The 14,079-nt window shown below is 41.4% G+C and overlaps 1 protein-coding gene across 1 annotated transcript in view; it reads left to right on the top strand.

Annotated features, from left to right (window-relative positions):
• Positions 1-12,242, top strand: part of LOC146667015 (voltage-dependent calcium channel gamma-2 subunit-like) — a 66,885-nt gene extending 54,643 nt beyond the window's left edge. Inside the window, exons 3-4 of the mRNA XM_085408403.1 lie at positions 6,413-6,553; positions 10,075-12,242. Coding sequence (XP_085264529.1) covers positions 6,413-6,553; positions 10,075-10,607 — 674 coding nt within the window. The 3' untranslated portion in view covers positions 10,608-12,242. The remainder of the gene's footprint in view (positions 1-6,412; positions 6,554-10,074) is intronic.
• The last annotated feature ends 1,837 nt before the right edge of the window (positions 12,243-14,079 follow it).

The following is a 14,079-nucleotide window of genomic DNA, read 5'->3' as shown; positions in this document are numbered from 1 at the left end:
AGAATGAGCGAGTGAGTAGGTGGTGGGCTGATCGATGAGTGTGTTCACTTTGTAGCTTGCTGAGCTAATGTGTGTGTGTGTGTGAGAGAGAGAGAGAGAGAGAGAGAGAGAGAGAGAGAGAGAAAGAGAGAGAGAGAGAAAGTAATTGGGGTGTGTGTGTGTGTGTGGGGGGGGGGGGGGTTCAACTGTACTGTAACTGTAGATTATGTGTACACACATAACACAGCTATGTGTGTGTGTGTAGGTGTGTGTGTGTGAACCCAAGGAGCTCCCATGGTGGTGTCCACCCCCATCTCTATAATTCAGCCACAATTACAAGGCTCTCCTCTGCTGCAGCTAATGAAACCATAAGTCAGCCAGAGACACACACACACAAACACACGCACACACAAACACACACAAACACACACAAACACACACACACACCACTGCAGCAGAACCAGCCAAGCAATTGGGGAAATGAATGGAAGATGAAAGTGTAATACATAGAAAGAAAAAGAAAAGCTGTTTGAAAGCAGCGAGGCGAATGTGTTGGTTTGTGTGTATGTCTGTGTGAGTGCTCTGCCATCTGATTGTGTATTCCATCTGAATTATAGTCCTCAGTACATATTGTGGATGTAGGAATGACCTAATGTCTCAAAGTGTTGCTTAACTTTGCTCATATGCACAGATTCTGGAAATGAGAAATCCAAACTGGAGAAAAAGTCTTATATTATGCAGCTTTTGGCACATTTAGTGAGATGAAATGTCACACAGCTGACAACTGCTGGACTGATGTGTAGTATAGGAGCATCAACAGCAATAGTATGATCATCGCCATTCTCTGCTTCCTCCTCTGAATGATTGTTTCTCCATGTGCAGCAATAATGCAAAGCCTTACTCTCTTCTAATTTCGAACCACTAAACCAATAGTGTTGCACGGTCCAACGGGGGAATGTAGAAACAATATTACGAACCAATTTCATGCTGATAATTAGCACACAGGTGCTCTGTTCAGGGTGTACACTGCCTCTCGTCCAATTATGAGCTAAGACAGCCACGAACTCCTTCGGCATGTATAAGGGGGTATAGATAAATAGGCTGAGATGTGCAGATAATAAGGTGTTGATCCCCTCACCAGTGGCACGCACAAACTGTAATGTCAGCTGCAATTGTTCTCACATGGAAGCCAGTGAAAACAAATTGCTCATTGGTATTTTTAATTTGCTTTCTGATTGTCTTCAGTAAATATCTGTTGTATTCCTCAGCCATAACATGTCCATATGATGAGACTTCTGGAGGTGCTCTGTAGTGTTCAAATCCTTTGTTCTTGTCGGTTGCAGTGTGCTGCCTCTATGGATAGGGTTTTGAGACGTTTGGAAGCAGGTTAATGACCACTGGCACCCTGTGCATTTCACAGATGAGAGCAGGTACACCGTGAGCACATGTGCCAGACGTAAAAGAGTCTAAAGAAGTCACGAAGAAAGTTGCGCTGTCTGTAACATTGCCTGTAACGTTGGTCAAAGGACTTGACTGGGCTCCACGCTTACATTACCTAAATCCAATTGAAGACCTCTGGGAAATTTCCTTTAATTTTTGGAACACTGTATAATAAAATTGATGAATTCATTTTGGTACAACAATACTCTGTGCAACAAATACGGGAGATATTTCTGGAAAGTTGGATTTTGTAATGCTCTGTCTGACTTTTAGTGTTTGGCGTACTTTGATAAGAAACGGTGGCCTCGAGATAGATCAAATCACAACAGGTGGGAAAAAGTTTGCTTGTTTAACAAAGAAACTAAACCATACTGAATATGTCTCCTCACACTGCTGACACTAAAACTCATTCACTCTCAATTCAGCTCTCTCTGTCTGTCTCTGTGCCATGATGTGCTTGGTGGCAGGGTGCGCCTGGAGGCCAGCGCATTTAAAAATTCTCCTTTTTTAACTCCCTGCCTTCTGCTTAAAGTGTAGGTGCAGGGAGGGAAACAGAGGGAGAGGGATCGCTGGAGGCAAAGCAGCTTCACAGAGAAGTGAAAGCCTGCAGTCTTTGCACTTCTCCTCTCTTCTCTTCTTTTCCCTCTCTTTCTTCTCTTTATTTCTTTTTCTTTTCCTTTCCCTATTTAGCCCTTTATTCTCATTGAATCCTATAATTATACATGCAGTGTGTGTTAAAAAAATCCTGCAGTGCCACAGCATGCTTACTGCAACTTTGTTTCTTTTCTTCCTTATCTATGAAACCCACTCCTGCTCTCGCTCTCTTTCTCTCTCGATTCTGGTTATTCACTTTTTTATGGCACAAATTAACATGAAATCAGCCATAGTGGTAAAATACAAAAAAAATCTACTTTCAATCAAGTCAACTGGAAAATGTAAAAATGTTGTCAGAGTGTTGTCATATTTTGCTCACCGGGTAAAACCAAGAAGTTTATTTAAGCATGTCATACTTCTCTCTGAATCCATTGTGTCAGAATTTACATAACCACTTATGTCATTGTAAAGTATGTTGTATGCAACAATGCCAAACCTGACAGGTTTGATAGTGCTAGCTAACGTAGCTGCGTAGTAGCTTAGCAAAATGCCAATCTGATAACAAAGTGCAGCCTTTTATTTTAATAATGAGAAATGACAAACAGAAAAAGTATTGAACAAGCAGGCACGGAAAGTCATGACACCACCTGAAATCTCGCAATAATTAGAAATCAATCCTGCCACTTAGTGTCACGGCCTGGAGGTTCAGCTGGTCGCTGATCAGCTGTTTCTCTCTATCTCTCTAGTTCTCTCTCTCTCTCTCTCTCTCTCTCTCTCTCTCACGCGCCAGGGCGGAACTCATTATGGGTTCACGCCCTTGGCCCACGCCCTCGGAGGAGGAAACACCTGTGCCTCATCAGTGTGGATGGCATTTAAGCCAGGAAGCAACGGCTGTTCTTCGCTGGATTGTTGTGAGAATTTCACCCTCTGGACTGTTTTCCCTGGTGTTCCCTGAGTGACGAGTGTTCGAGTGGATTCGTGTTTGGATTGTTTGGAGAGAGACAAGAGTGTTCACCTGGATTTCCCCCGGAGCCCTGCCCCTCTCACCTTTTGTATATACACTCATTGGACATTGTTCACTAATAAATTCTCTTGTGTGCATCAATCCCCGGAGTCCAGCGCGTGAATCCACCTTGTACACCGTGACACTTAGACCAAATTAATATCAGCTGGTTCAGTCCCATCTGAGGGCCTATAAAAAGGTGTCTCATGTCATGACGGGTAAAACCAGTGAGCTCTCTCAAGACCTTTACAACCTTATTGTTGTAAAACATACTGATGGCATTGGTTGCAGAAGAATTTCTAAACTACAGAACGTTCCAGGTGCTCTCTGAAAGATTTTAGTCACATGAGTGAAAAGAATTATCAGAAGACTTTTCCAAAAGCCGAGGACCACTTGTGGTAAGCTACAGAAAGATCTGGAATCAGCATGTACCATTTTTTCAAAGCAAATAAGTAATACACTCGAACCAGATGGCATTTTGGTGCAGGATGCTGTGGTGGCCATGCTGGTACAGTTTTGAATAAATCCCCAACACTGTCACCAGCAAAGCACCCCCACATCAACACACCTCCCCCTCCATGCTTCACAGTGGGAACCATGCATGTAGAGGCCATCCATTCACGGCGGGTGGAGCCAAAGATCTCAAATATGGACTCATCAGACCAAAGCACAGATTTCCACTGGTCTAATGTCCATTTCTTGTGATCCTTGGCCCAAACAAATCTCTGCTGCTTGTTGTTTTTCTTTAGTAGTGGGTTCTTCTGTCTTTGGACTTCTGCATCTCAGCTTCTTGCAGTAGTCTGTTTTCACACGTGCTCTGAATGATTTGTACATATACTGACTCCTGTAAAGACAAAGAAAAGGCTGAACAGATTAAAAAACTCTACTGTAAAGATGAGAAAAGTTGTGCAGAGTGAAATAGAAACAGTCTGTCAAAATTTAGCAATAGGTCTATGTCGGAATCCGGACTGTGGTCTGGTCCCTCTATCGGTGACCGAGGAGCTAAGGGAACACATTGTGCCAACAAGTGTCCTCACAGCAAAAGCAAAATCGTGTGTGTGGTATAGGTATTACTCATGTTGTCACTGTAAAGATTACTGTGACACAGCCGTAACCCTTAGTGACTAGTTGGCAACTCCCTAGCAGCATCCATTCACTATGGAAAAATCCATATTGTCAAATCAGTTGGCAAATGTTTGGTGGAGGTTGCTGGTTGCCGCTGAGTGCTGCTAAGAGATTGCTGCAGGCGCCCATATTTGCATGGAAGATGCCAACTCGTTTGCAAACACAGCCTAACTCTTTTAGAGGCACAGTTTTTACTTTGAAGGCAAAAATTCTCTGTTTCTTGCGTTTTTAAAGTTGCATTGTCACTTATCGAATAGTTGTTTGTGTCTACAGAAACATAGTTGCAGTTGTGGCAATGTCCTAGTGACCAAAGCTGTTAAAATTATCAGTGCAGAATTGTATACTTCTTTGACAAATTTCTACTAATGACTATCAGCAACCTCCAGCAACCACTTGCCAACTGGTTGGAGAATATATATTTTTCCCTAGTAACCGGTCATTACCAGCAGGTCACCGATCTGTTGACCTGCAAGACTGGAGCTTTAGCAATTGATTTCAGAGTGACACCCAGCAACCACTCACAACCAGTCAGGGAATACTCATTTTGTTCCCTAGCAACCACCTGTCTCTAGGCCTGTGTGACTGGGGTCTTGGGCAGGCAGTAGTTAGTAGTAGTAGTTAGTAGTAGTTAATGCTGGACTGATTCTCCAGAAGTGCAACTCAGTGTAACATCCTCTGAAGTCATGTTTACATGACTGTGAGTGAATGTGACAGAAGGCAACTTTGCCTATTCTTTGAATATGTGTGTGTCTTTGTGTACGTACAGTGTGCACCTGTTATGAAGGATTTCCACCTTGAAGACGATTTGCACTGACAGCACATGAAGAAGAGGTGATGGGGTTAAAACAAATAGGAGGGAGAAGAGTAGGAGGAAGAGGAGGAGGGGAATCTTGGTGCAGTTCCAACTCTGAGGTCACCTTAATATTTGATCTGCTTCAGTGGATGAAACGGTCAGAGAGCAGCTGCAATAGAGAGTTGGAGGGAGAGAGAAATGCAGGATTAAAAACCAAATGAGGGAGGGAAAAGAAAACCAATATGGGAGCTACTGACATTAGAAACAATACCAGGGACAAGACCTGCTCTTTGTTCATTTTAAGGACCTTTGAGCAAAGCAATGGAGGCAAACTCTGGTTTATTACAGCCAGCATTGTTTTGCCTTTGCTTTGTGACCATAATTTCGAGAGACATAGGATGTAAAGTCAGGTCAAAGGTCTGCAAAATTGCAGCTGTTTACAATAAACACTTTTGTTAGTAGTTTCACAAGAAGCATAAGAATAGTCTTTGCTTCACAGAGTCTTGCACATCTGGATTTTAATGCTAGATTCATTGAAAACCAGAGCTTAGAATATTGGCACACTTTCTGCAAGGGAAAAGGAAATAACCTGAATGAGCTTGCTGAAATACAATCAAAATTTCAGAATCGTGACACTGGTCTCCTCAGAAACCGGCTCCATGACCACAGCAATGCCATGACAACCCTGAGGCCGATCAGGAAATCAGCAACGCAGATGGCAAACAGACAGATGATGAGGACAGACACATACAGAGAGATGGGGCGATAAAGGGATGACGAGGGGTTTCATGGAGGGAGACAGACACGATGCCCATTGGAGGATCTGATACAGATAGAAAAGGAGGAAAAGTGGCAAGGAAGTTAAACAAAGTAATAACAATAATATTATATACAGGGCAATAAAAGATCCCTCTTTAGGATCATATCAAGGATTAGTTGTACCGAGGCGCTCCAAAGTGGTAATTTGGCCTACTGCTGAAAATTTGTGCAAGCAAATGTTGTACACCGCTTTAAGCATAATTGTTTTCAATTTTCACAGGATGATAGCAGATATGGTGCTTAACCCCTTCCACACTGGAAGTCCCTGTCTTGCAACCTGGGTGTAGAAGTGTTTAGAAAAAGTCACTGAAGAACACGAGACCTAGAAGAAGTTTTTATTACATAAAAAAGGTGTTTAAGTTGTTAAAAGTATTTCCTGTTGTGCTGTCAAGTGCAGCATTGCTACTGAAAGAGACTGAAGAAATTCAGATTACCTTCACAAATGGGAAATTTCTGTTACTGATGATCATTGTTTGAGGTTTAATAGTCCAAAAGCAAAGCATGAAAGCAGCTATTTCTCTGAAACCGTTCATACTTTGTTAGCTTCTGGTTAAAAGATTTGTATTTGCTCATATCTCGTGCCATACAAGGAACTAATGTCAGCGTGTCCACCGATGACAATTATGGTAACTATTTTTTGCCTTGATGCATGTGTGCAGGTGCTGTACGAGCCTCCAGTATCTTCCCCATCCTGAGTGTGATCCTGCTCTTCATGGGGGGGCTGTGCATCGCCGCAAGCGAGTTCTACAAGTCACGGCATAACATCATCCTCAGCGCCGGCATCCTCTTCGTCTCTGCAGGTATTAAGGGAAATAGGAAAACAGGCAGACTTAGAGATATAACAGTCAAAGTGGGTGAGGAGATGGAGGTAAACATTAAGAGGAAGCAAGTTAGAGGAGGTAAAATCTTTGTGGATGTATGAAGAGGCAGATGAAAATGAAGCTGACCAAAGAGCCAGCGTAAGTTAAAAACTATACTGATATACTGGGAGAAAAGGGAAGGGGAGCATATTAAGCAAATATTAAGAAAGGTTAGACTTGATGATTTTATGTTACCACTGTGAAAAATAATAGATATATAGATTATACAGTGGTATGATTTACTTTACTACTAGGAAAGTGATTGAAAGTGAAAACACACTGGCTAGTCCACCTCTCAATGGCTTAAGAAAAACAATAGGAAGATTAGGAGTGGCCTTGCCCTTACCTGAATCAGATTGAGATGCTGTGGCATGATCTTAAAAAGGTGGTTCATGCTCAGAAACCCTCCAATGGCTGAATTACAACGATTCTTCAAAGATGAGTGGGCCGTAATTCCTCCACAGGGCTGTAAAAGATTCATTGCCAGTGATCACAAATGCTTGATCACAAATGCTTGATTGCAGTTGCTGCTGCTTAGAGTGGACCAACAAGTTATTAGGTTTAGGGGGCAATGACTTTTTCACACAGGACCAAGTAGGTTTGGATTTTTTCCTCTTAATAATAAACACATTCATTTTGAAACTTCTGTTTAAATTTGTTTAATGATCTGAAACACTTAAGTGTGAACTTGACCATGTCCATATTTATATATATGGCCAAAAGTATTTGTTCGCACATCTAAACTTGGGTAACATCCCATTCTAAATTCATAGGGTTTAATATGATGTTGACCCTTTGCAGCAATAACAGCTTCAGCTCTTCTGGGAAAACTTTCCACAAGGTTTAGGAGTGTTTATGGGAATTTTTGATAATTCTTCCAGAAGCACATTTGTGAGGTCAGACATTGGTGTGGGAAAAGAAGCCCTAGCTCACAGTCTAAGCTCTAAATCACCCCAAAGGTGTTCTATCGGGTTGGGGTCAGGTCATTCAAGTTCTTCCACACCAAATGTGCTTATTCTTGGACCTTGCTTTGTGCACTGATGTGCAGTCATATTAGAACAGAAAGGAGCCATCCTCAAACTGTTCCCATGAAGTTGGCAGCATGAAATTGTCCAAAATGTCCTGATATGCTGAAGCATTAAGAGTTCCTTTCATTGGAACTAAGGGACAGAGCCCAACTCCCAACACCATAATCCCCCCTCCAACAAACTTTGCAGTTGGCACAATACAGTCAGATAAGCACCGTTCTCCTGACAACCGCCAAACCCATGCTCGTCTATCAGAATGCCAGACGGAGAAGTGTGATTCGTCACTGCAGAGAACATGTCTGCACTGCTCTAGAGTCCAGTTGCACTGCGTTATACAGCACCACATCCGACACAAGACAAAGATAGTGCAAGTTGCCATTTTGCCACAGAATTTTTCTGATTGTGTATGTGTGTGTGGCTGTGCATGGTTCTAGGCCATGGCCTACTGTGCTGCACTAGATAACTAGTTCCCCTCCAAGTCAGAAGTGAGAGATGCAGTTCTGTCTCTCTCTCTCTTTCTCACTGTCTGCGTCTGACTCTCTCACCCTGTTGCTAGGCTAAGAGGAGGCCACTGGGATTACACTCTAAAAATAAGGTGTCCCTGATACTTTTTCTCTGATCCATCTCAATCAGGCCTACAAAGTCCTCACACCTCGGACTGCTGCTCTATGTCTTTGTGCAGAACTGTTTTCACCGTTTAGCTTTGTATTCGTCTTTTTTGTCTCTCTGGCTGTCTGTCCATGTCTGTGTCTATTTCTGGCCACACACACCCAGAATCCTCTTGTATGATGTTGAAAATACAGAAAGGGAGATAACAGAGAGCCTGACAAAGGATGTGAGTTGAAGCTCATTGGAGGCTGGGGGGAGAAAGAGGAGGGTAAAATACAAAGGCACAGATGAAAACATTCAAATAAGACATAAGAAATAAAAGTGAACCTGCCCCAGTTTGGAAAAAAAAATCCTGCACTTTTGGGAATATGCTTTCTTTCAAGTATCACTGATTCTACTCATATTAATGCTGTTGCGCATAGATGCACATTGCACATTGATAATTTACTAATTTATTTGAGGCATATTTATGGTTCTCTGCCATGCTCATTCATCAGCCACTTCAGCCATCAGATGTGAAGGACAGCTATTTGGCCACTTTCCTGGTGGATAACAATAGCAGTTGAAATGTAAACAAATTCAACATAAAAGCCTCAATTAAATATGAAAAGGTTGGTTTCTTATAATAATCATAAATGTCATTCTAGGCCCTGTGACTTCCTATTGAATCATTATACTTTCAGTGAAACACTACTATGTGTCAAAATAATGACAAATCATAATAAGTCATTTTAAGCTTTCAGAGATTTGATTTTCCCCTCAGGGAAAATGTTCGGTATTAAAGACCTACACTTGGGTTTGCCAAATTACTTTTGTACGTCTGAAAATAGGGGCTATGAATAAAAATGAATGTAGTTCCTAAACAGTTAATGTGATCCTTTTTGTTAAACCACTAAAATTAAAGCTGCACGTCTGCACTTCAATCACATGTCGACTGTTAGATTTGAAATCCCCAGTGGTGGTGTACAGAGGCAAAACTACAAAAGCTGCGTAGTCCAAAAAACTTGTGGACCCTACTGTACATGCTGAACTCGATTCAGCTGCTGCTGGTACCAGCTGTCCTAAATACAGTACTTGCTGCCCTTCTTACAGAGAAAAGTTACAAAAATGTAGTCAGTCTGAGCAGACAGTGAAAAGTGTGGAGGAAGGTAAGATTATTAAGAGGAAAATATAAATATGACATATGATGATCTTAATTTGACCTGATTTTATAACATATATGTTTTTGCATATTTACTTTGCATACACCGACATAACATTATGACCACTGACATGTGAAGTGAATTATGATGCTTATTTCTTCATCATGGCAGCTGTTAGTGGGTAGGATATATTAGGGAGTAAGGGAACATTTTGTCTTTAAAGTGCATTATGAGAAGAAGCCAAGTGGGCGGAGGCAGTGTGATGCTTTGGGCAACATTTTCAGATCATGTACACACTTTCATGGAAACAGTATTCGATGTTGTTTGAGGAGCACAACAGTAAGTTTGAGGTTCTGAATTGAATGGATGTGCTGGACAAACAAGTTCCATCCATGGAGGCTCAACCTTAAAACTTATAGGACTTAAAGGATCTGTTGCTAACACCTTAGTGCCAGACACCACAGCACACCTTCAGGGGTCTAGTGGAGTCCATGCCTCAATGGGTCAGGACTGTTTTGGCAGCAAAAGGGGGATCAACACAATATTAGGGTGGTGGTCATAGTGTTACGCCTGTGAATATTTCATTATACTGAGGTTAATGTGTGCTTAACGTGTGGCTTTGTCTACGATTGGCTGCATTTTAGCTCTTGAGCTAATCTCCATCCCTCATTTCTTTACCCAGGCCTGAGCAACATTATAGGAATCATTGTGTACATATCAGCCAATGCTGGGGATCCTTCCAAGAGTGACTCCAAGAAGAACAGCTACTCCTACGGCTGGTCCTTCTACTTTGGCGCCCTCTCCTTCATCATGGCTGAAATGGTGGGTGTGCTGGCTGTGCACATGTTCATCGACCGACATCGGGAGCTGCGTGTGGGGGCACGAGCCGCCGACTACCTCCAAGGGGCAGCCATCACACGCATCCCAAGCTACCGCTACCGTTATCGACGCCGCTCGCGCTCTTCGTCTCGTTCTACAGATCCCTCGCACTCTCGCGAGGCATCGCCAGTGGGCCTGAAGGCCTTTGGGACGCTGCCCTCCACTGAGCTGTCCATGTACACGCTCCCCAAAGGCCAAACAGGCACTCCGACAGCCACCTATAACTCCACGGAGAGGGACCACAACTTCCTGCAGGTCCACAACTGCATCCAGAAGGACCTGAAAGACTCAGGTGGCCATAGCAACACCGCCAATCGGCGCACCACACCTGTATGAAAATGACACAGACATTAAGAGAAATCAGAGGAACTCTGGGGGGAAAGACAGATTGTGGCTTAAGGAAACAGAAAGAGAAAGAGGGCTCCAAAAGACTGAGGAGCGAGGGGTAGGCAACAGAGGAGAAGTTCTGAGAGCTCCACAGCGCCTCAGATAATCACAGTTTCTGTTTAATAGAAAGGAAATGGAGTAAAATTGCATAAAAAAAAGAAACATGCATGATTTTCCCATGAACCATTGTTTAACAAGTTTTGAACATGTTTGTAAAGAGTTGAGGGGAAGGTCGGGGAAAGATGAGTGGGGATGGGGGGCATTCATGATGCTGGGTTGGGGTGGTTGGTGGTTGTCTCGGGGCTGTGGAACTGTGGAGTGGTGGGCTGGGCCAAACTGCCCATTTATAGGCGAACTTTATATTTTTTACTCTTCCTCAGTCTGATTGAAAGGCCCCACAGCCCTGCCTATGAACCAACCCTCGCACTACCATACCACAAGCCCCTCCCCCCCAACACACGCACCCTAAATTCCCTTATAAACCCTACTCCTTTCTTTAGTTACTGTATCTTCTTGATTTCATTCTTTATTCGCATTAATACTGTGAACCATTGCGGTACGGGATTTTAGCAGGGAGCATTTCAGGCCGCAAAAAAAAGAAAAAAACCAAGAAAAAACACATAAGTTAATATATGTATTGATTATATATAAATATATGAACATATATGTTAATAAATCATGACTCGACTTCCCTGAAGCAAAAAATATCAAGAAAAAAGAAAAAAAAGAAAGAAACAACGTAACCTACAATGAAACTAAACCGAGTCGTCATGGAAACTAAACCAAGGCGGAGGATTCATTGTGACTGGCTCATTTGACGGGCAAAGGCTTCAGCCTACTTGATAAACTCGTATTGGTTAGCGTTAGATACATTATCACATTCTTTTACAACAACAACAAAATCGTTTGGCCTTCCGCCAAAACCCTGGCAGCCTTCTTTGTTCAGGGTCAGCTAGATGTGAGTTGGCCACTCTTGCTTTTTCCCCATACAGGGGTGGAGTGAAGAGAGAACTCTGGGTAATGGATGGTCTCTCTGCAAACTTGCAGATGACTATGGACAATGAATCGTCACTACCGCCAAAGACACAAAGTAGTGCGTGTGAGAACATGGCTACGAGTGAGCTGAAGCTAAGTGACTCCAAAAAAAAATTAAGAATTTTCATGCATGCTAATCTAAAATCATCCGATCTGCTTTTAAGAAACCTATGTTTTGAACAACTGAACAATGATACCATGTAAGGGCAGTGGGAGTGAAAAAAGTAGTAATTAATGTTACAGTACTGTGTCAATTTCTACTTTTCTTTATCTTGTTTTTCTTTTTGAGTGGGTTATTTGGGGTGGGGTCTCATCATGCTTGAAACAAAAAAAAAAAACAACCTTTGAAAAACGTATCAAGGCTCTTTTTTTTAAAACAGAAGAGAATCTTATCTTGCCTTTTCATTTAATTTTATTTCCTCCATTACTTTGGACTTTCACACAGCCTTAGTCTCTTTCTTTATCTCATTTTCTTGTTCTTTGGTTTTGCTTTGTGTTGTTGTAAATGACAAATTAAAACAAAAAAACAAAAAAACATAATGTCTTTCAAGGTGCCAAAACTGAATGATTCTGAACTTGGATGCATCAAGTCCTGATGACAAATAAAAATTGAACCCCCCGTAGGGAACTGAATGAGTCTTTGTTGTATTATATCTGATCTAACCTGAACGTGAAACATGAACATGTAGAAACCGAGACTACAAGCCCAACTGCTGTTGAAGATCTGACTGCTGGGCTGGGGGTCAGCATGCACTCAGCTTTATCATCACTCTGGGTTTATGGCTAGCTTTGTGTTAGCATGCTGACTAAGCAGATACAGTTGTTTCTGCATTTTTGTTTGATTTATTTCCCTTGTAGCCATGGTGTGTAAATAACCTTTGTAATGCATAACTGTAACCATAACGTAATTAATAAATATTAATACATTTAGTACACTAACAGTAATCCACTAACGTTACATTACTGCATTACTGAAAAATATTTTGGGACTACAGTAATGCATTACTTTGGAACACATTATGCCCAGCACTGGTGATCCTTCTGTGGAAGTTTGCACGGATGCCTCGCCAACGCATGAGTCTTTCAGCCAGAAGAGCTAAAAAGAAAATGAGCCCAGAAGTTTTGTTTTTTCATGATGTGGTATTTAAGTATGTGATAGATGAGAACATTAATGTTCAAGGATGTGTTATTTACTTACTTGACATTATAGATGCATCACTGATGTTAGCTGTACTGCTAATGAAGGACATTGCTAATGTGTCCTTTCCCACAAATGACTTATAAATCTAAGATGTAACATCTAAAAAACACTTCATAGATTTGATATTCACCGCTTGTTTAAGCATTAGATGAAATGTCACGTTCTTTGATAAGGTACAGAGCAATGCAAAGGTGGGCAAATGGCCGCTTCGTTACACTCTGGTGTGTCACGTAACTGTTGGGCCACTAACTCTAATCTAAATAAAATCAGCTAATTAAATCTGACATTTATTGTTCTGAAAACTGTAGGGAGTGCCTCTACATTAGGGCTGAACGATTATGGAAAATAATCTAATTGCGATTTTTTGCCCCAATATTGCGATTGCGATGCGATATGCGATTATTTTTTAAGGTCTTTGTCTTCTGTATTATTAAACAAAGACAAGCAATACATCATATAGTATGGCCAATACTATATTACATTAATTTTAAACTGTTCTTTCCTGGAAGACAGACCTCTGTTATGATGACATGAGGTGATGCATGAATTGATGACTGACATTTTTATTTAACTTCTTCAATCACAACAGTATATTTGAACATACACAATAGTTTATTTTTAGCTTACAAACATCTGAGCATAAAGTGCTGACAAGGAACCCTGGTGTAAACATTAAAATGAAAGTCAGTACAATGTGCAGATTGCAGAAATATATATAAAAAAAAATCAGTGGCTTTACCACACTCAGTTTTTCGACATCTGTGAACTACTAGACAGTCATTCAATTAAAAAATAATATTAAATAAATAAAACTAATAAATAAAAAATACACACATCTTACTGATCTCTGCAGTCAGTAACATTACACATAAAGTGCAAACATAATAGCAATTGTATAAACACACACACAAACACGCCTTTAAAGTTTAAAGGCGTGAAATTGGACGGTCTAGTTCTGATTAGCGTCACCGCTGTCTCGGTGGAGTTTAATAAACTCGGCCGTCTGCTTCTTGCTATCTAAAATATAACCAGACACTGGTGTAAATTCTCGACTGTCTCATACTTCTGTTTAATAAGTTTTCTGTTTGACGTTTAGTCAGCTGTGTGAAAACCAAGGAGGAACCCACCCGGGGGATTAATAAAGTTTTATTTTATCTAATCTAATAACTTTAATCTCAGCCAAAC

This window comes from Rhamphochromis longiceps, linkage group LG6 (genome assembly GCF_057381845.1).
Source record: "Rhamphochromis longiceps isolate RC_006_pf linkage group LG6, R_longiceps_female_GT1.1, whole genome shotgun sequence".
Classification (NCBI taxonomy): Eukaryota; Metazoa; Chordata; class Actinopteri; order Cichliformes; family Cichlidae; genus Rhamphochromis; species Rhamphochromis longiceps.
This window is presented reverse-complemented; position numbering and strand designations above follow the sequence as displayed.